Source organism: Castanea sativa, chromosome 1, assembly GCF_040712315.1.
Source record: "Castanea sativa cultivar Marrone di Chiusa Pesio chromosome 1, ASM4071231v1".
NCBI classification, from domain to species: Eukaryota; Viridiplantae; Streptophyta; class Magnoliopsida; order Fagales; family Fagaceae; genus Castanea; species Castanea sativa.
Window position 1 is genome coordinate 52,533,940 of NC_134013.1, and position 23,636 is coordinate 52,557,575.

Below are 23,636 nucleotides of genomic sequence, written 5' to 3' on the forward strand. Positions count from 1 at the left end.
GCATTAAGGACCGAGCTAATACTATTTTGCAGGAGTTCCTGACAGCACAACGTCCTCAGGTTTGTCCTAACACAGCCTCGGCCAGAGCAGTGCGATGGATCCCGCCCATTCTACCTCACTATAAAGCTAACTTTGATGGAGCTTGTTTTAAGGCAGAAGGAGCAGCGGGGCTTGGAGTGGTGATCCGGGATAATGCAAGTGCTGTCTTATATGCTTTAGCACAAAGAGTAGATATTCCCATCTCAGTAGCAACAGTGGAAGCAATGGCATGTCGTCGAGCCATGATTTTCGCCAAAGAAGGTGTTCTGAACTGCATTTTTGAGGGAGACGCAGAGGTAATCATTAGAGCAATTCAAGCTTCAGATTCCTCGCATCTGGAGTATGGACACGTGATAAATGACATCCTTCAGCTATCTGAGTTTTTTTCTTCTTGTAACTTCTCTCATGTAAAACGAGCAGGCAATTCAGTTGCCCATTATCTGGCTAGATCATCTAAGATAGGTAGTGAAGTGCAGGTTTGGCACAATTCAGTTCCTAATGATATAGCCCCCCTTGTTACACGGGATTCCTTGCAATTTTTTGATTTTCTTTTATTCAATAATACATGACCCTCAAAAAAAAAAAACACTTGACGTGGTAGACTTATTTATTTTGGTGTAGTGTAGGTTTTCATCATCCCTACGGTAATAAGTAAAGCAATCTATGAGTTTTGAATTGGGTAACTATAAGGAATTGTTTGGAAAACGTGATGACAAGGATCATTTGTTGGTTTGCCAGGTCATAAGAAAACATCTCAACACTCCCGTTATAGTCATTGTCACATTGTGAACGCAATTTCACATTTATGGGTTGACAAATGTTGAATTGAATTTGAAACAATTTATCTCACTACTTTCATTTGTAAGTGAGGTTAGTATAGATATCTTCTTTAAAGTAAGAGGAGAAAGATTTCAAATAAATTCAAATATGTCCAGAAACGCATGATCTTCTGCCATTGTTTTAGTCTTTTCCTAATATAGCTCCTATTAGGCTACTACATCAATTAAATTGTAATTGTCAAGGAAAATTCTAATAAAGGAAATTTCCTGATAAGGAAAATTGTCATATTAGTAGAAGTGTTGAAATTTTGGACAATTTCTCATTTTTAAGATTTTTATTTTTTATTTTTTTATACAAGATAGAATTCTACTCTAGTCTAATCTAAGTGTATATGTGTGTGAAACTCCCTCTTGGAGACTTGAACCCCGGCCCTTGCCCCCCACACTCCATAAGCACTAATACTTGTGGAGTAACCATCGCACCAAGGGTATGCGGTGGTATTTTTAAGATATTAAAGGCAATGCAATTATAGTCACTCATTAAGTTTTGAGAAACAAAAACTAAAAAAGATCCAATTTAGCCCAACCCTTAGGCTCCATTTGGGAGTTCATAAGGGAAGAGAATGGAATGGAATGGAATGATCATAAGTGAATGAAAAGGAAATGAATGGAATGGAATGTATCTAAGTAAGAGAAAGGAATGGGAAAGAATGGAATGAAATGGAATTAAGTAACCTTGATTCGATGTTTTAAAATAAATGAATGAAAATGAATAAAATATAAGTAATCTTATTTGGGAGTAATATAGAAGGAATGGAATGGAATGGAATGATCATAAGGGAATGGAAAGGAAATGAATGGAATGAAATGAAATGTATTTAAGTAAGGGAAATGAATGGAAAAGAATGGAATGGAATGAAATTAAGTAACCTTGTTTGGATGTTTTAAAATAAAGGAATGAAAATGAATAAAATGTAAGTAATCTTGTTTGGGAGTAACATGGAAGGAATAGAATGGAATTATTTTATGACAATATTACTATTGGACTCCTATTTTAAAATAAATGGTTGAATATATAGGAGTATTTTGGGAGTTTTAGTAAAAAAATCATTAAATCTAATTTCATTCCCTCCCATTCCTCCCAATTTCGGGAGGAATGAAAATTTGAGGTTTTAAAAGAATAGAGAGGAATAAGTGTTCCCTTCTATCCATTTCATTCCCTCCCACTTAAACTCCCAAATAAGGGAATGGACTTTCCATTCCCTCCATTAAAACTCCCAAACAAAGGAAATGAAGAATATTCTAAAATTATTCTTTTCATTCCTTTCCATTCCATTTCATTCCCTCTTCCCAAACAATGCCTTATTCGCTCCTATACTTCCCATCACCATCTTGAATACCCTCCTACTCGTCATCGGAGCTATTTATCATCAAACCCATTTTAAACCTCTTCACATCATCCACATCATCCACATCACTCTGACACCTAACACCTTATTGCCTCTACGTTTCTAAAATCCCCAGGCATCCCTCTAAGCTGTCTTTTTGAAATTATATATGAAAAAAATATTTGGAACAATTTTTTTTTTCTTGACTACAAATTCTTTAAACTTTGGGATTGTAAAATATATCCTTTCTTTTCCTTTTCTTTATTTCTTCCTAATTATATTACTATTTTCAAATATAAAAATCAAATAAAAAACATTAACAAAGTTAAGGCTAACATTTTGTTTTAAGAAACAGGTTAAGGCTAACTATATCTACATATTTTGGTATTTATTTAAAAACGGGAGAATAAATTATACTTTGAAACAAGGAAGATGATAGAGTTACTTCTTTTTCTTCCCCCCCCCCCCCCCCCTAATTGACCTCATTTTGAAGTCGGGAAAAAGAGAAACATATCTGACCATTTAACCTGAAGCATGTTTTTAGCAAAATTATAGCATTAAAAAAATTGAAGCATGTTTTTTACCACTACACATCCTTGGTGCGATGGTTACTCCACAAGTATAAGTACTTGTGGGGTGTGGGGGTAAGGGCTGGGGTTCAAGTCTCTAGGAGGGAGTTTCACACACATGTACACTTAGATTATGTTAGAATAAAAAATTTATCTTGTATTAAAAAAAATTTGGCTATTTGAAGTCCGTCACACCTATCCTATTTAATACTCCTAGTATTCATAATTTATTATGGTACTGCATTAAACATATTATCCACATTTAAAGATTAGGTTAAAAAAAAAGATTTAATGGAGTATTTAAATTTAAAGGAGCTAATAATAGTTTTTTTTTTTTAAGGGAGCTAATAATAGTATTTAAGTACATATTATTAAATGATTTTTTTATAAATGGTGGAATATATAATGTGCATTCAAGAGCCTTTTTTCATTTATTATTGACACATGGGAAAAGTATTAAGATGTGCAAATAATTATCTGACACATGACATTATTTTTCCATATCATGCCAAATGGATGAAGTTACCAAAGATGACACATGTCATTGCCATATGCATTTTCAAAGGGGCAAGTGTTATCATTTTGTGCATCCACCAATTTCATAATCCAATTTTTATAATTAGATGTTTTACATAAAATTGTGACAATAAGTGTAATGGGTGTTGTAAGCGCACAATTGCACCTGGCCCCAAGAACAGTTACGGGCTCAGGCCCAATGAGCCTTAAACAATATGAATTTGTAGAGTGTGGGCTTGAAACCCAGGTTAGAAGTGTCTAAGGATTAAATGACAAGCCAAAGATTGCAAACACTTGAAAACAACAAGGAATATTATAAATCAACCTGCTCGGACGTAAGCCGAGAGCTGTTCTTATATTATCTTTTTCTCTTTTTTCTTTTTCTTTTAGATTACAAAAAAGGGAGCCCCCCATTCCTGTTCTAGGTTTCTTATTAAATACTTCTCTTTTTGATACCTTGTACACGTGTTGCCCCAACTCCCCCTTAGCCTAGATATTTCTTTTCTCAGTGCCTTTGAATAGTAACCAGAAGTTTCCCTTCCACTGTTCAGGTGTCACTTCCCCATTAATGCAGCCAGGGTGGTAGGTGCAGGGTCTTTAATGTGGAGGTGACAGTCTTTATCTTTGGTATTTCTCTAACATCGGTGCTTCTAGGACAGTCAAGGGTTCACCCCCTTTAACCATTGGTCTTGACCGTGTCATTCTCTAACCTTTACCATGAAGTCCCGGGTTCTCCGGTGTCCGTCCGAAGGGAAATTCATCCTCGGCTGGATCCTCAGATCCTCGGCGTATGGGCCGACCCTTAGTACTAACAAGTTCTAAACCCAAGAGCAGGTCGGCCTTCCTTAGCATGGCCCAAAGGCCCACATCCCCATCAGGGTCTTTTTACTCCCCACAATAGCCCCTCAAAACTCTAATTTTCAACGTCCGAGGAGAAAAATAGGGTTTTGATCTGACGAGAACCTACTCCACACACTTTGTGAGTGATTGCACGTGTGGAAATCGTTTCGCGTCCCAGAAGATGCCACTTGGCGGTTTTATTTTCAAAAACGCGCGCATTTATTGCTGTAAGCCACACTTTGTCCCCCACGTTTAACGGCGAGATGGGTATCCAACGGTCCTCGTTACTTCACGAAAATTTGGGCGGGACAAATATAATTTCGAGGCCGCTTTTCCGCACATCGTGACGCTTCGGGAACCTACGCCTTCATTTAATTTCCCAGGGGCTAATCCCATCAAAACATCAGCAATCATACTTTACCTGCAGAAAACCGTGGAAATTTGCACACCTTCAACTTTGTAAGTTCTTGCTCTCTCTATTCTTAACCTTTTCTCCTCGGATATAGTCCTCGGCTGTCCTCGTAGATATTCTCCCCTTTAGAGTTTAGCCTTTCGTTCTTTTCTGATGGGTAGGTTTAAGTGTCTAGTTGATACCGCCGCTGGAATGGAAGGCTTCAGAGCCAAGTATAACATTCCCGACGATGTAGGTTTAAAATATTGCCCGGCAGAAGCCGTGGCCGATTCTAGAAAAGAGGGAGAGGTTATCATCCCGATAATAGCCTTTGTAGAGGGTGGGATGACCCTCCCAATGAAACCTGTAACTAGGGAGTACCTTCGCAACCACCGGTTGTGTCCCGATCAGTGCCTCCCAAACGTTTTTAGAGTTTTGGGTAGTGTCGACGCTCTAAACGAGCAAATGGGTCTAAACCTCACCTGGCACGATGTCGTCTTTCTGTACAAGTCCCATAAACTTTCCAATGTAGGTTACTACATTAAATCTCGTTCCAGTGTTGTTAGGCTAATCTCCTGTCTGCCCAAATCCAACAAAGGCATGAAGGACGACTACCTGATCGTCTCTGGGAACTGGCACGACGGCCTCCACTGCCCAGTTGAGTGTGGAGATCTAGGTGCGACACCTTAGGATTAACCTCCCCATCTCACAACTTCCTTTAATACTCACAAACATGCACACTAACATGTATTTACATTTGTTTAACGTTATCACTTGCTGTGTGAATCTGACCATGTTGTTCACTTTCACGTCTTTCTTTGCAGATAAGCAACACGTGCGCCCACGCTTGAGCCATTGCAGCATTGCCGATCTAAACCGAGTGCTTCGCTCCGAGGTGTTTGTCAGCGAGGACTTACAACTTAGAGCTGCTCATCTGATTCTGGGGTACACTCCCATCTCTTCGGACTTCCAAGAGATAGAAAACGCCATAGTCGCGGGTGACCAAAGACGAAGGAGAATAAACGTAGCCCGGCCCCACTTTTTGGACGACCACGATCTCCCTGACGCCCCTCACATCGTTTTGTACAACCAGCCCATAGCGACAATTCCCCTCGCCGTGCACTCTCAGGCAACTGTTGTTCCAGAAGAGCAGGTGTCTTCTTCACATACACTAGACGAAGAGATAGATCAATTCCAATTTGAAGACACCGAAAGACCTCGAGGGAACCAGTTCGTCGTACTCTCTGACGAGGAAGAAGAAGCCACTGAAGCTTCTGAAATTGCAGGGTTAGTCGTTGCCCAACCAGAGGACGAATCCGAGGAGGATATGGACTGGATGAAGGGTCTCCTAACCAATAGAGCTGCGAAGGTTGTTGAGAGAAAGACGGGGGGGTCCCAAGCTCTTTCATCCTTGCCACCTCCCCCTCCTCCAGCTGATCCAAAACTTTCGGCCGAGGATCCCACAAAGAAAAGAAAGGGGGAGGCCGAGGAGACAAGTAGCAAGGGAACCAAGAAATCGCGACAACAACCGCCACCCGTTCAGCAGCAGAAGCTGGATAAAGGCAAAGGCAGGGCCCGCTCAGTTGAAAGCGGGGAGATCAGGAACGTGGCCGAAGTGCGCCGAGCACCGGCCACCTGGTCCCCTGATCTAAGACTGGACGGCGCACCCATCTCTTGCCAATCCAGTATAAGGGCGGTTCAACAAGGCCATGCCCACCATATGGCCGAAGTGTTGGAGCGCCCTCTTCTGCTGCCCAAGGACATGGAAACCTTGGAAAAAATGAGTCAGCCACAACTATTCCTCTCTTTAAAAAGAGACTTAGCGCTGGTAAGTTTACCCCTTTTTAGGAAGATTCCACTTTTAACAATATTCATAAGTTTTTTACTATTCCTGATTCCATCATACTTTGTTATAGGCCATTCAGGAGGTCTTTGTAGCCGAGAAGTTCATAGAAGACACTCGGAAGAAGGCCAGAACAGAGCAGGAGATTAGGATGGAGACTGAGAAGTCCTTGGGCACAGCCCTTGCTGAGAACGAGAAGCTTACCTCGGAGGTGGCTGATCTAAAGAGAGAGAAGAATGGGCCGGCGAATGCGAAGACCCGCGGATAGGAAGGGCAGCAAGCTCCTTCGCGAAAAAGATGATGAGCTCTCCCGAGCCCAAAGGGAACGCTCGGATTTGGAAAAGGAACTTGCGCGATGAAGGAAGAAGCCGGCTCATTCCAACGCTCTTTACACGGGCTGCCAAGCAGACGAGCTACGAGGAAGGGGTAGCAACCACCGAGGAGCAGCTGACAGAGGCCTTCGCGGCTTTGTGCCGGGAGTACTGTCAGAAAGTCTGGAGAGAAGCCCTAAACGTAGCTGGAGTTCCTCTATCCTCGGATCTGAGGAAGTCCGAGAACGTTTGGCTTCCCCGGAGATACGGGAGATTGAAGAGGCTCACCCGCCTACTCCTACCCACGAGTCAACTCTCCCTGCTTTGCCTCAGGATGGTCCCACGGCTAATTCCGAGATCCTGAGAACCTTCGGTTCCAACAAAGAGAAGGAAGGAGGCGGGGATGCGAGGAGAATGACTTGAGCCAGAAAGTGGAACCCAACGTCCTTCCAACCAAGACAGCAGACAAAGGAAAGCAAGTCCTGACTCCCTTTGAGCTGGAGTTGAGAAAGACCGAGGCCACCAGTACCTCTCAGCAAGACCCCCCTCCAAAAGCTTAGGACCTAGCTTTGGGACTTCTCTTTTTCTACATCTGGATTAAATATGTAATGTACATTTAAGTGATTAATAAAGAACTATTTCGTTTGATTCTCATTTATGTCGCATCCATTTTACTTTATTCTTGTTATATTGGTCATAAAGATTGCCATTAGTACATGGTCAAAAAGAGGCAGAGCAAACAAATCTAACTTCAAGTTTTGCAGAATCATAACCTCCACGCAGTCATTCGCGTGTTATTAAAAACTTAATAGAAAGTGATATGGCTAATATGTTTAAACAATGCCTTGGTTAAAAAAGAGAGACCTCATATAACGATTAAAACTTTATAATGTGTAACATTGTTTTTAGTAGGATGTAAGATCCGAGGACCACTCCTTCCTCACATAAATTTGCTTAATACTTTTAAAGAAATAAAACTTAAGATCCGAGTTATTGAACGGTAAGGCACTAACTCCCAGACACAATAAGAAGTTAACTTTGATCAAGTTTATGGTCCGAGGACAAGACTTAACTAATTTTCCATTTGATTCTTTAGACCATTAACTTCAAATGTTAATTTTCCCAAAGTAGGAGGTCCGAGGACCCGGCATAACTAAGGTTCTGTTTAACAAATGACAAGACATCAATTTTCACAAGGTTTGTGGTCCGAAGACTACACTTAACCAAGATTCTGTTTGATTCTTAAGAACAATAGCTTCAAATGTTAATTTTCTCAAAGTAGGAGGTCCGAGGACTCGACATAACTAAGGTTCTGTTTAACAAATGACAAGACATCAATTTCCACAAGGTTTGTGGTCCGAGGACTACACTTAACCAAGTTTCTGTTTGATTCTTAAGAACAATAGCTTCAAATGTTAATTTTCCCAAAGTAGGAGGTCCGAGGACCCGACATAACTAAGGTTCTGTTTAACAAATGACAAGACATCAATTTCCACAAGGTTTGTGGTCCGAGGACTACACTTAACCAAGTTTCTGTTTGATTCTTAAGAACAATAGCTTCAAATGTTAATTTTCTCAAAGTAGGAGGTCCGAGGACCCGACATAACTAAGGTTCTATTTAACAAATGACAAGACATCAATTTCCACAAGGTTTGTGGTCCGAGGACTACACTTAACCAAGTTTCTGTTTGATTCCTAAGAACAATAGCTTCAAGTGTCAGAGGTACTCATAACTTTGAAATATGAACTGACAAAAGCACATTTTATTAATAATAATATCTTCTAAGATTATTTACATTCCATGGACGTGGTACAATTCGTTCGTCTAGGTCAGCTAGCCGATATGACCCTATGCCTGCTACTGAAACAATGCGATAGGGGCCTTCCCAGTTGGGTCCCAACTTACCCCAAGCTGGGTTCTTAGAAGTGCCTACAACTTTTCTTAGTACAAGATCACCAGGTGCAAGTGGTCTTAGCTTCACGTGGGCATCATATCCCCTTTTTAGCTTCTGTTGATAATAAGCCATTTGGACCATAGCTGCCTCGCGTCGTTCCTCGAGTAAATCAAGACCTTTCTCCAGGAGTCCATTGTTATTCTCCAGGCTAAAAGAGCTCGTCTTTAGGGTTGGAAAACCAGATTCCAGAGGTATCACCGCCTCGGCTCCATAAGTCATAGAGAATGGCGTTTCTCCCGTGGACCTACGCGGTGTGGTCCGGTACGTCCACAGAACATGAGGGAGCTCTTCTACCCACCTGCCTTTCGCATCGTCCAACCTCTTCTTGAGCCCACTGACTATGACCTTGTTAACGGCCTCGGCTTGCCCATTTCCCTGAGGATAAGCTGGGGTGGAGTATCTATTTATGATACCCATGTCACCACAATATTGCCTGAAGGCCTTGCTGTCAAATTGAACGTCATTGTCTGAGACAAGTGTATGTGGTATACCGAATCTAGTGACAATATTTTTCCAGATAAATTTCTTGGAATCAATATCTCTGATATTTGCTAAGGGCTCGGCCTCAACCCATTTAGTGAAATAGTCTGTTCCCACGAGAAGCCATCTTTTGTTACCTATTGCCCTCGAAAATAGCCCAACTATGTCTAGTCCCCACTGTGCGAAGGGCCAAGGACTGGAAAGGGGGTTAAGAACTCCTCCAGGTTGATGAATATTAGGGGCGAACCTCTGACACTGATCACATTTCCTGGCATAGTCTTGAGCCTCCCTTTGCATATTGGGCCACCAATAACCCTGAGTCAGAGCTCTGTGGGCTAAAGATCTTCCCCCAGTGTGGCTGCCACAAATCCCTTCATGCAGTTCTTCTAAAAGCCCTTCCGTTGAGTCAGGGTGTACACACAACAAGTACGGTCCTGAAAAGGATCGTTTGTACAGTTTCTGGTCCTCGGACAGCCAGAAACGTGGCGCCTTTCGACGTATCTTTTCTGCTTCAGATTTGTCCTCAGGAAGAATATCATTCTTAAGAAAAGCTGTAACGGGGTCAATCCAACTAGGTCCAGGCCTTATTAGATGGATGCGAGGCGCGTTGGTAATGACAAGAGAGGGTTCTAGTAAATCCTCAACGAGGATAACCCTAGGTAAACCTTGAGCCGAGGACGTTGCCAGCGTGGCTAAGGAGTCTGCATGGGTGTTTCCGCTCCGAGAGATATGAGTTAAGGTGAAGGAGTCAAATTCAGTTTGCTGTCGGCGCTTGATCCGGGCCAAATATTCCCGCATCCTTGGATCTCTAGCCTCCATGGTCTCCGTGACACCGGCCGACCACCGCTGAGAGTCCGAGAAGACATGGATTTCCTTTCCACCCATGCTATGCACCATTTTCATGCTTACCAAGACCGCTTCGTATTCGGCCTCATTATTAGTAGCCGAGAATGCCAATCTCAAAGACTTTTCGAAAACAATTCCCTCGGGGGACGTCAGGACAAGTCCAACACCTGACCCTCTCTGATTGGCTGCCCCATCCACATACACTTCCCAAATTGGAGATACCGCAGTTGTGATCACACCAACTGATTTTTCACCCATGTGGGCCTCTTTTAGAGTTTCTTCCAGCAATGGCTCGGCAAATTCCGCCACCAAGTCAGCGAGGACCTGGCCCTTCACCGAGGTGCGAGGCTTGTATTTAACATCAAAAGCCCCCAGGATGGTCCCCCACTTTGCTATCCTTCCTGAGTAGTTTGCGCTACGCGGCAAACCGCCGAGGGGCAATTGGGTCGGAACAACCACCGTGCGGGACTCGAAATAATGGGGAAGCTTTCGCGTGGCATGAACCACGGCCGGGAGCGCTTTCTCTAAGGGTTGATAACGCACCTCGGAATCACCTAAAGACTTACTAACGTAATATACCGGTCTTTGCACCCCGTTATCATCTCTTATCGGGACCAGGACCGCGTGGACGGCCACTCTGCCGGATAAGCAAACAAAATCTCATGTGCCTCCGGACGAGACGACGGAATGGGTGGCCGAGAAAGATATTGCTTGGCTTGTTGAAAAGCTAACTCGCAGTCCTCGGTCCATTGAAACCCTTTCCACTTATTCAACGAGTTGGAAGAAAGGACGACACCGGTCAGCTGACCGAGATATGAACCTATTCAAGGCGGCAATCATTCCCGTTAACTTTTGAATTTCTTTTGGGTTTCGAGGAGGTTGCAAGTCCTGAATAGCCCTGACCTGCACCAGATTTACCTCTATGCCTCTATGAGTAATCATGTATCCCAAGAACTTTCCAGACCCCACGCCGAAAGAGCACTTTGAGGCGTTGAGGCGCAACTTGTACTTTCTCAGTATCTGAAAAGTGTCGGCCAAATCTTTCACGTGTGAGGGTATTGTTTTGCTTTTCACCACCATATCGTCCACATATACTTCAATGGTTTTCCCCATTTGCTGTTCGAACATTCTGGTCATCATCCTTTGATAGGTAGCCCCAGCATTCTTCAAGCCGAATGGCATGACCTTATAATGATAATTCCCCGTCGGTGTAATGAAGGCAGTCTTCTCCTGATCCTCTAATGCCAAGGGAATCTGGTGGTAACCCTGGAAGGCGTCCAAAAAACTCATCCGAGGATGTCCAACAGTGGCATCCACCAGTTGATCGATACGTGGCATTGGGAATGAATCTTTAGGACAGGCCTTATTCAGATCAGTAAAGTCCACACATACCCTCCACGTTCCATTTTTCTTTCTAACAACAACAGTATGAGCCAACCATTCGGGGTAGAAAACTTCTTTGATAGCCCCCGCCCTTTTGAGTTTAAGAACCTCTTCCTTCACAGCCTCAGAATGTTCTCTGGAAGATCGCCGAGGTGGCTGCCTCCTCGGAACAATAGCTGGGTTGACATTTAAGTGATGACAAATGAAGCCCAGATCCACGCCTGGAGCTTCATAAGGATCCCACGCAAAAACATCAACATTGTCCTTCAAGAATTCTAACAATTCCATCTTCTCTTGGTGTGGCAAAAGTACACCGACTTGGAAGAATCTCTCTGGGTCATCGGCTACTGAAAACTTCTCTAACTCCTCGCAATGTGTCTCATCTCCTGTCACCATTCCAGATGAATCGGGAGTATTCATGCCTATAAGTCTTTGGTGATTAAAGCCGAAGACCCTGGCTTCTGATGTAGTACCGCACCGATATGCACCGCCCTGGCTCCGATTGGCTGCCGAGGATTTCCTCAACACATTCCCCCGAGGGGAATTTGACTTTAACGTGCAAGGTAGAGGAGACAGCCCCAAGCGCGTGCAGCCAGGGCCTGGCGAGGATGGCTGTATATGGAGAGTCAACCACAATGAAATCCACCTCAACCGTTTCTAAGCCGGATTAAACGGGTAAACGGATCTGTCCCTTCGGCACAACGGCTCTCCCTTCGAAGCTTATAAGCGGCGAGTCGTAAGGAGTTAGATCTTCCAAATCCAACCTTAGCCCCTTAAATAGATCAGGGTACATGATATCTGCACCGCTGCCCTGATCTATCATCACCCTTCTCACATCATAGTTCCCTATCTTGAGGGTGACCACAAGAGCATCGTCATGGGGCTGGATAGTCCCTACCTTATCCTCCTCGGAGAAACCTAAGACGGGCAAAGTGCCCTTCAACCTCTTCGGCCTACTACCCACATCCTCGGCCTGAGGATGGGAAACCGCCATCACCCTAGTGGGACCTGAGCCGGTCCTACCAGGTGCAGCGAAGATAACATTAATTGTTCCCAATGCTGGCCGAGATGAATTGTTCCTCTGGTTGTTTGAGCCAACCTGACTTACCTGCCCAGTGGGCTGACACAAGTGCTGCTTTAACTTTCCCTCACTAACGAGCTGCTCTAGATGGTTCCACAAGGTCTGACAGTTCTCGGTAGTGTGGCCCACATCCTGATGGTACTGACAAAAGAGGTTTTGATTTCTTTTCGCAGGGTCCCTGCCATATCTTGCAGGCCATCTCAAGAGAGGCTCTTTACGAACTTTCTCTAGTAATCGATGCATCGGTTCTCGGAACACAGTGTACAGCCCGAGGTGCCGAGCCGGATTGCCCGAAGTAATCCCTCCTCCCTTGTTGTTTGTGATATCCGTCCGACTGAAATCCCTTCTCTCCCGCGGATAACCTTCGTTTCATTTCCCTTCCCCGCTCGCTTGGTCTTCCTCTACCCTTTTGTACTCATCAATACGATCCATAAGGCGGCGTACGCTGCGGACGGGCTTTTTCGTCAGAGACTTTCTTAGATCGTGGTCAGTAGGAAGACCTACCTTAAAGGTATTAAGCGCCACCTCATCAAAATCACCATCTATTTCATTAAACATTTCCCAGTATCGGTCGGAGTATGCTTTCAGCGTCTCCCCTTCCTTCATGGCCATGGATAGCAGCGAGTCCAATGGCCGAGGGACTCTGCTACACGTAATGAATCGCGAAGCGAATGCCCTAGTTAGCTCCCCGAATGAGCCTACAGACCCCGATTTGAGACCGTTAAACCATCTCATAGCCATAGGTCCCAAGCTGGAGGGGAAAACTTTACACATCAGAGTCTCGTTGTGAGAGTGCACTGCCATCCTCTGGTTGAAGTGACTTACGTGCTCCACCGGATCAGTCCGGCCATTGTAGATGGTAAAGGTGGGCTGGGTGAACCTCCTAGGAAGCCTCCCCCTCTCAATCCTCCGTGAAAACGGAGATTTGGAGAGTTGGTGTAACGCCCTACTCATAGTGTCGTTGCCTAAGCCCCTAGAAGGAAGATTCTTGCGTCTGCTGCCGGTCAGGGTCCTCCTCACCTGAGGACACCGGAAGGCAGGTGAGCACGATCTCGAGAACTGCAACTCGCCTATCCTCTTCCGAGGAAGGATTAGGCGAGGATGATGAAGGCCTACGTCGGCGCGGCGTAGCTTTCTCTTTAAACGGTTGATCTCCTTCTCGCATGGCTTTAGAACCGTCCTCCCCGGGGCGCTACCCCCACCATGAGTATGGCTGGCGCCTGGGTACTCTGTATGGACACTTCCCTCACGATCCCTTCGATGTTCAAGACGCTCGAAATGGTCCTCCGGTTGTGATCCCTGTGACTCTGCATGGTGAGAGCCTAAGCCTGCCATAATATCCCTACCTCTTCTAGACTAGATTTCCCACAGACGGCGCCAATTGTAAGCGCACAATTGCACCTGGCCCCAAGAACAGTTACGGGCTCAGGCCCAATGAGCCTTAAACAATATGAATTTGTAGAGTGTGGGCTTGAAACCCAAGTTAGAAGTGTCTAAGGATTAAATGACAAGCCAAAGATTGCAAACACTTGAAAACAACAAGGAATATTATATATCAACCTGCTCGGACGTAAGCCAAGAGCTGTTCTTATATTATCTTTTTCTCGTTTTTCTTTTTCTTTTAGATTACAAAAAAGGGAGCCCCCCATTCCTGTTCTAGGTTTCTTCTTAAATACTTTTCTTTTTGATACCTTGTACACGTGTTGCCCCAACTCCCCCTTAGCCTAGATATTTCTTTTCTCAGTGCCTTTGAATAGTAACCAGAAGTTTCCCTTCCACTGTTCAGGTGTCACTTCCCCATTAATGCGGCCAGGGTGGTAGGTGCAGGGTCTTTAATGTGGAGGTGACAGCCTTTATCTTTGGTATTTCTCTAACATCGGTGCTTCTAGGACATTCAAGGGTTCACCCCCTTTAACCATTGGTCTTGACCGTGTCATTCTCTAACCTTTACCATGAAGTCCCGGGTTCTTTGGTGTCCGTCCGAAGGGAAATTCATCCTCGACTGGATCTTCAGATTCTCGGCGTATGGGCCGACCCGTAGTACTAACAAGTTCTAAACCCAAGAGCAGGTCGGCCTTCCTTAGCATGGCCCAAAGGCCCACATCCCCATCATGGTCTTTTTACTCCCCACAGGTGCCACTTCAATGATATAATAAATTAAAATTTTCATAAAGTGTAAGATAAAAATTTTATTTATTAATTTTGGAAAGAAGACTTTATTTTGAACATCTCAAAATGGCATAAAGGGCCAAAAATTTAGGACAAAGAGAGTATTTAATTAATATTTTTGTTATTAGTGGCCCATCAATTAATGTAGTACAAAATTCATAGTATCCAAGATTCCTACTAAAATAAATGTGTTTGGTATTACTTCAATGATATTATAAATGAATATTAATTTATATTATTGTGATTAATGACACATCAATTTTTCAATTAATGTAGTAAAATTTATAGTATCCTAGATTCCTGCTAGAATAATTGTGTTTGGTGTCACTTCAATGATACAATAAATGAATATTAATTTATATTAATTTTTTTGAGAGAATAATTCATATTAATGTGATTGATGGCAAAACACGCATAAAAATTTTATTGTATAAAAGTACAACTATAGTCTATACATAAGGTTCCTAAACAAAAAATAGTCTATACATAAGAAAAAGATTAAGCTAGTTTATTTTATAATAAAAAAAGGGTATGGTTACTTAATGGGTACCCTTAGAGTATTTGTTAATGGGTTATTTTATTAAAAAAAATTATATTACTTTTATAGAAAATATAAAAATTTGTAAAAAAAAAAAATTTTGCTTTTTTTCCCCATAAAAATTTTAAAAAAAATATTTCCTAAACCAATGTCCTTAGGGCATTTGTTAATTTTTCCCTAAAAAAATTGTTACCAATAATAATTTGGCTTATTTTATTTTTGGAAAAAGTAAACGAATTCCCTAAGAGCATTAGTTTAGGAAATATTTTTAGAAACTTTTTATGAGAAAACAAAAAAAAAAAACTACTATTTTTTTATAGCTTTTTATATTTTTTTTTATGAAAGTGGTATTATAATTTTTCCAAAATTGTCCATTAACAAATACTCTAATGGCACCCATTAACCAAACTCTTTATTTTAAGCCACCTAATTTTTTTTAAGAACATTTTAAAGCCACACTAATCAAAGCTACATTAGGATATACCATACATTTAATATGATAGATTTTGTTTTTATTATTATTATTTTGAATGTGGATAATATGATTTTTTTTTTTTATACAAGATAGAATTCTACTCTAGCCTAATCTAAGTATATATGTGTGTGAAGCTCCCTCCTAGAGACTTGAACTCCGGCCCTTGCCCCCCCACACCCCACAAGTACTTATGATAATATGATATTTACACGGTGTCAATTCTTTCATTTCTATAATGCAATCAAATAAAGATATATTAACTAATTAATATATTAGCACATTTTTATATTCATATTATGTAGATTTTTATTTTAAAATATAAACATATGATAAAGGGTATAAGTATATATAAATAATTAAGGTAAATAATTAGGAGTATTAGTTTGATAAAAGACAAACATGGCTTCTGTCCTATGCATTAGTGCATTGGACATAAGCTTAACCCGATAAAGACGTCTATAAATTAATGAAGGCCTTATTTTAAGGAAATATGTCCTCATTATACCTATAATAAGTTTGAGGTATTTGTTACCTAAGTTATAGTTTGGGTGGTACCTCCAACTCTCTCTTTGAGGGAGAGTACTCAGATCTCAAATTTCTATGGGTATGTGCTCCTTAAAGCCTTCAAAAGAGAACTTCACACACATATATACATTTAGATTAAGTTATAAAAATCTAAAGGGGCCATTATTTAAATTTATATATAAGTTGCATTTTTTTTAACCAAAAATATAAGAGGGAGGAGAGATTTTTGAAGTTAAGGGGCCATGGCCCCCTAGCCTCCCTCCGCCCTTGACCCAATCGTTGACAACTGTGCAACGTTTCATTAAGAATTAATATTATCCTTCTCTAGGACAAACTAGCTAGCCTATATATCTCTCATGGTTTCTTGATACTCTCCTTGTGTTTAGTTTGTTTGTTTGTTTGTTTGAGATAGAGGAAGAGAGTATGGGAGAAAGAATTACTCTAATATTTTTGTTTGCGATAACCTTTCTTGTTTTGAATAGCGTAGATGTGAAAACTAAAGCTATACAAAATTTATCAGAAGTCGACAGGAAATTGATGGTTCTGAACAAGCCAGCAATCAAAAGTATTAAGGTATATTTTTCTACTAACTTTCCTCTATCTTCTTATAATAACAAGTATAAACACTTTCATACATATATAATTTTTTTTTTTTTTTTTTAAAGTCTAAACACTCTAATTCTGTGTCCACGTATTCAACACATCAAAACTAATCCATGCGTGTTCTTATTGTGTTAAGAGGAAAATAAATTTAAATTTAAATTTTAGATATATTTCTAAAGTCTTGGATAGGGACTAGGGAGAAAATAGGCTTTTCCCTTTTTTTTTAACTTTCTACCAAAATGTCTCATTTCTTAAACTATTTAAAGAAATGCCACTGTTTTTAAATTTGATTTTCTAAAAGTTGAGTTCCAATTTAAAACTTGATTTTTGGACAATCGAGTTATAGTGAACTGAAAATAAAAAATAAAAAATTCTGGAACTCGAGTTCCATTCAAGGAACCGAGCTCCATGTGAAGTACTCGAGTTTATGGAACTCGAGTTCCAAAAAAAAAAAAAAAAATTCCTAAGTCCATGTTCGCTATAACTCGACGTTCCAAAAATAGAGTTATACATTTGAAACTCGATTTTTAGAAAATCGAGTTTCAAAATAGGGGCATTTCCCTAATTAATTTCAGACATGGGGCATTTTGCTGGAAAGTTATTTGTGAAAAATGGGTAAAAGCCTATTTTGGTCTCTTGGATAGAATTTTTATTTATTTTGAAAATATAAAATAAACATAAAGTATGCCTATAATTAAATAAAATCTACCTAACAATGTATATTAATAAACTGATGTCTCCCCATCGTGTCATATTCTAATTTTTTTTATGCATTGCTGGTGTGTCCCATGTTATGTTAGTGTCATTGAATCTAATTGTATACAGATTTTCATGTCATTTAAAAATTTAAACGACATATCACTAGATACATCGTGCACTGTTAAATTTGTAATATTTGATTTAAACTGTAAGTAGATCCATTTTAAATAGAAAGGATATCAATGCTATTAACCATGCATTGCTAAGCATTTATGGTTTTTCTAGAGTGAAGATGGAGATATTATTGATTGTGTTGACATCTACAAGCAACCTGCTTTTGATCACCCTGCATTAAGGAACCATACAATTCAGGTACATTTGCTTTCATAACCTTATTATCTTTCCGTATAAGAGATTATTTATTCAAAACATGTGTGTATGTGTTTTTCTGATGATGCAACAAAATGTAATTTATGAATTCCATTGTGAAGTCATAATTGAAACTCTTGGGCATTTTAAATTCTTCATTCCTTCAATGCACTCCTAGAATTGGACCCAACTATATATATTATTCATTTTATTTCTCTGCTTGTCCTTAATACTTTACTAAACTTGCATGCATACTCACTATATAATATAATGCTTCATGTAATTTGCAGATGAAACCGAGTAATAGTTTTCCATTTGACACTACCATTAGTGTTAAAAACGAGTCATCTCTGCAAGTGTTGTCTCAAACTTGGCACAAAAGTGGAAGTTGTCCAAAGGGAACCATTCCCATTCGTAGAATTAGTAGGCAAGAATTATTAAGGGCTACTTCCCTCGAGCACTTTGGAAGGGAAGGACCACGGACTTCCTCTATTGTAAATTCAACAAATGACAAAAGTAGTGGCAATAATGGCAGCAAAATCCAAGTCTTTCCTCTACCCAACCACTCGGTAATTATACTTTATAAGAGCCTATTAATAGATATGCACTTGTGCTAATGGACACAAGCACAACACAATTGAATTACACGTGTTTTTTTACATGTTGGATTAAATATTATTTATTCTCATAAACACTCCATTTTGTGAATAATTTTAAATTACAGAAACAAAAATTAAACATTTTATAGATGAAATGGTTATGCACATAAAAAGTTAATGAGTATTGTAATATAAACAAAAATTTTCACTAGATGTAACTTGATTTTGACTATATATAATTATATATATACTATGCATCAACATATTTAGTGATTAGTGGATAATTTTTTTTTATAAAGGTTTTCCATTGAACATTAATTCATGGGGGAAATTATGCATTATTTTTCAAAGGTTTCTTCCCAAATTCGCCCAAAAAGATTTTGTCACCCTGTGTATTCTTATGCTAGCTGCCCACCACAAATAAAAAATAAAAATAATAAAAGGCATCTAACATGCCAGTTTGTACCAAAATATTTCGTGATTTCTAATCAAAATATTTCTGGATTTTTTAATTTTAATTAATTTAATTTTTGCATTTAGTTAATAAAAATTTTCATGTTGAGATCGGTCCTACTTTTAAATTCAGCTTAATTTTTTAGTGATGCTTGTGAACCAGGCTGCATATCTTTTTACAAAAGGATATGATTTTGTGGGTGCTAGAGGAGTTATAAATGTCTGGAATCCAAGAGTTGATTCGCCCGATGAATACACTACTGCTCAAATTTGGATAAAAAATGGCCCTAAAGATGGTTTTGAAAGTATTGAAGCAGGATGGATGGTTGGTTCATTAAACAAAACATTAACCCTATTTTCTAATAGATATGTAATGTGCATAGCATTAGTCACAATTTTTTTTTCTCAAGATTTGGTAATATTGTTTTCTCTTTTTCTAGGTCAACCCAAAGTTATTCAATGATAAACAACCTCGATTATTTATACGATGGACTGTAAGTACATTTTTGCTAAAGCCAAAGAGGGAAAATGGCAACTCAAATATACTTTTGATACTTTATGATTGGAATTTCATAAAAAGTCATATAACTCAATTGATACTTTTTAGTGTTTCCAATTGAGACTTTCTAAATTCGAATCTCTCCTCCTCCTTTATAACTATCAAATTTATCAAAACAAAAATTGTGAGGTTTCAATATACAACAAATCGAAGTGTACAACACCAACAATCTTAGTTTTCCTCTGGAAACTAGCATTAATTAGTTAGGAATAGATTTTAATTTATTCTTTTTAAATTTTTTTTGCTTAGATGGATGCGTACCAGAAGACAGGCTGCATTAATCTCATTTGCTCTGGGTTTGTACAAATTAACCCAAGGTACGACTTAGGTGGACCTATTCAACCTACATCACAAGAACGAGGAAAACAATATGAGTTACAAATCCAAATTTACCAGGTAATGAAAATATGAATCTCTCTCTCTCTTTCCAACATCATGTACTATATTGTATTCTAGAAGTCATGGTTGCTCCAAGTGTCTTCATCTGTTTGCAATAAGTGGTTTCTCTCTCTTGCTAAGAGGTTGTTACCCTTTAATAAAGATTTTTATATGTACTCCTCACACCTTCTTGCAAACGAATGGAGGATAAAAGAGGTAAAAAAAAAACCATAATATATATAAACACACTAATTAGCAACTAATGCAATGCATGAAAAAGTTTTGACATAATTTTTTTTTTCTATCTTTTATTTTATGTCTAAATAAAAGAGGTAAAAAAAAACCCATAATATATATAAACACACTAATTAGTAACTAAAGCAATGCATGAAAAAGTTTTGACATAATTTTTTTTTCTATCTTTTATTTTATGTCTAAATATGAAATTTGATGGTTATAAGAGTTATTAATTGACATTTACTATAATTTTGTTTGTATACGAAACTATATGGAGTATTTTTTACTATTTTTTAAAAATATAATGTGTTAAGTTTCTAATATTGGGTTTAGATATAAATAGAATTCAAATTCAATTATATATTAAAATAGTGATGTGTAAAATTTTGATATGGCAAAAACTTATGTGGCACACTATTATGAAATTAACAAAAATTCAAATTGCTTCAATTTTATATGGATTCAAGCTTATAAAATAGAAAAAATGGTAAATTGCAAATTACACTCCTAAAATTTGAGGGTGATTAGATTATATACCATGAAATTTCAAAATTTGGATTTTATCTCCTGAAGTTTGGTGATATTTGGATTTTACACCCTGGCATTTTAGAATTTGGATTTTATCCCCTATATTTTAGAAGTATTTGGATTTTACTCTCTAAAATTTTGGGGTATTTGAATTTTACACCCTAAAGTTTTAGAATTTGGGAGTGTAAAATCCAAACAATCCTAAATTTTAGGAGGTAAAATCCAAATTCTGAAACGTTAGGATATAAAATTCAAACACCCCAAACTTTAAGGGGTAAAATCTAAATTCTGAAACTTAAAAGTGTAAAATCCAATCACCCTCAAATTTTAGGGGTGTAATTTGCAATTTACCCTAAAAAAAAATATCAAGTTCTGTAAATTTAATGGTATAAATTTTTTCATCGCATTTCAGTAAAAAAAATAGTATAAATTTTTTATATGCCTTTATTAAAGGTTTTTTATTCGATTCATCAAACTCTCCTAAAAAGAACGGGGAAAAGGTTATGAAAATTCAAAGAAACCATATAAAAATTACAAAAGGAGATCAAAAAACTGGAATATGAAAGCCTCTTCAAAAGTAATAATATAAATAAATTTTTATATGCGGCTATGATATATATTATCAACATGACTTCTACAATTGACAACCCATACAAGAAAATTTGAATATTTATGGGGAATACATCAATTAGTTGCATTAGAAATTCTAAGATGCGAAGAAGGTGAACAAAAAAAAAATCAAAGGAATATATAAGAAATAGTGGTGAAAATCGAGAAGCATGCTAAAGTTGGGTAATGGAATAATTATAAAGTGATTACTCTCATCTTGAATCTATGGCTTGCATATTATAAAGGAAAGAATAATTTTGAGGAATGATTAAAATTATTTGATAAAAAAGAGTGAGTTGATTCAAATTGATAAAACCAAAAAATATAGAAAAATATCATAAATAACATTAATTGAAACGGAAAAAGAGATATGTGAATTAAAGGATTTATAGAAGACAGAAAATATGACTTCAAATATAATAAAATTGTGAAAAATAATACATGTGATCAATTCTAATTAATTTGTTGAGAATACATGATCGATCCTAAAAAACTTGAGAAGAAATTTTTTTTTTTTGGTTGGTTAAAATAATTCGTCGGATTTTCTTAATTCATAGTTTCACATAAGATTAGGTTGTGGTTCAATTGTAGGTTTTAATTAGTTCAATTAGTAAAGTCTCTAATAATAATTAAATAAGAGAACTGGGGTTCAATTTTTGCCGATGTGTCTTGTTCTCAAAAAAAATTGTGGTTCAACACAAGTTTCATATGATCCAAACCACCCACCCCCACACACAAAATGATGTAGGGTATCGTTTGTGCTCGTGTGTTCTTATGCATAAACATACCATTTTTTTTCCCTTTTCTGAGTAGATGATGATGATGATGATATTTAATGGTGTGTATAAAATCCATTGTTTTCCTTTAGTTACCAGAAACCAGAAAATGGTGGCTAGTATATGGAGAAGACGAGGTGATAGGGTATTGGCCCTATGAAATCTTCAATCATTTACAAAGGAAAGCCAGAATAGTTCAATGGGGAGGGGATGTTTATAGCAAAAACATCAAGGGAGTTAAACCCCACACTACAACAACCATGGGGAGTGGAAATTATGCATATGGTTTGTGGGGATCAGCATGTTTTATTGATAGACTCAGAATCGTGGATTATAACAACCTTACGAAGTACCCTACATGGGTAAGTAGTAATGCCGAGGAACCCAATTGCTACACTGCTCTTAATTACCAAAAGAGTACTGCAATTGAGCCTGTGTTCTACTTTGGAGGGCCTGGTCGAGGTCTTTTTTGTCCATGAGAAGTGAGAACTACAAGATTTGTTGATGCCGACAATTTTTTAGCAATAAATAAATATTTAAAAATAAATAAATATAAAACCCTCTAAAATTTAGTTGATGCCTTCCACGTAAAAGGTGAGGATAGTTTTGCTTGTTTTGAGTAGCGTAGATATCAAACCTGAAGCTAGAAAAACTTTAATTATTAGAAGTTGATGATGCCGAAAAAATCACCAGTAAGATGCAGGCACTCCCAAATCGAAACAACACCGGCAAAAAAAAAAGAGAGGATCTAACAGAGAGCACCGGTGTGGTGCCAGCCAAAAACCCTCCAAAGGTCAAGTTAGAGTCTTTTTCACAACCCTAGAGTGCCAGAGTCAAGTTAATTATGCGTACCTTGGTTTATGAGGGTTTTGGGGTATTTATAGTAGTGTAGGGCTGAAATATGCACCTTGACGATGAAGTACTTTCCAACTAGGAGAGTAATTTGTGGATTTTGCGTATCTCATAGAGTGCTTTTCCTTATAGGAATCTTCTCAATTAGGGCTAAACGTGTAGCTCAAGAATTCTCCTTATGGCGTATGTGTGGAGGTTAAGTAAAGCCATATCAAACTTATCGCGAGACACAAGTTGATTCCGATTAGGAGTGCATGAAGCCTTATCAATACCGACGGAGACCAAATGCTACAATCGTCCACTACACGTCCTTATAGCTTTTACCCGTCGACCCTCCTTATGTTAACACCGCTCTGTCGTGATTGATGAAGAAAGATCTGTCTCATATTTGATCCTCTTCAGTTGCCCCCTCACTCCTTGGGTCCGTCACTACAGACTAGACGGACTCATGGAGTGGCAGTCTTCCTTTCTCATGGCCACATATCGAGACAGACGGGCCAGGGTTATTTATGACAATGGACACACGGCCTGCATTGATTGGCTGTTCACCCTAAGCGAGGCGTCCCTTCGTATTCCGTGCCCTTTGCTCTATAAAAACTTGCCTTTTCTTCCTTCATTCTCACCTTCTTATAAAAAATTTGCAATCAGAGCGCCATCGTCATTTATATTGCGCATTTGTTTCGTCCTGCTAATATATCTGTCATATCGTGTTGCTCGACCTCAATCTGGTATGTGCTCTGAACTCTTTTTCTTTTTCTTTTTCTTTTTTTATGCACTTTCTGTAAATCCGTCAGTGTCTTAGGTTTTACCGTCATATGTAGGTAATGTCTAGTGCGTCAAGTAATC

General features: G+C 39.0%; 1 protein-coding gene across 1 annotated transcript; it reads left to right on the plus strand.

The window, feature by feature from the left end:
* The first annotated feature begins 263 nt into the window (after positions 1–263).
* Positions 264–22,417, plus strand: LOC142629471 (protein neprosin-like). The gene is made up of 8 exons (XM_075803470.1): positions 264–501; positions 16,616–16,701; positions 17,716–17,802; positions 18,090–18,368; positions 19,015–19,176; positions 19,292–19,345; positions 19,660–19,806; positions 22,031–22,417. The coding sequence occupies exons 1-8, from the start codon at positions 264–266 to the stop codon at positions 22,415–22,417; spliced, it is 1,440 nt and encodes a 479-aa protein (XP_075659585.1).
* The last annotated feature ends 1,219 nt before the right edge of the window (positions 22,418–23,636 follow it).

Bases quoted from the DNA above. Each gene is read 5' to 3' on its own strand.
- LOC142629471 (XM_075803470.1), top strand. From the start codon at position 264: ATGGCATGTCGTCGAGCCATGATTTTCGCCAAAGAAGGTGTTCTGAAC. The intron at 17,803-18,089 runs GTACATTTGCTT...TGTAATTTGCAG, and splicing joins TAAGGAACCATACAATTCAG to ATGAAACCGAGTAATAGTTT. The intron at 19,346-19,659 runs GTAAGTACATTT...TTTTTTGCTTAG, and splicing joins GATTATTTATACGATGGACT to ATGGATGCGTACCAGAAGAC.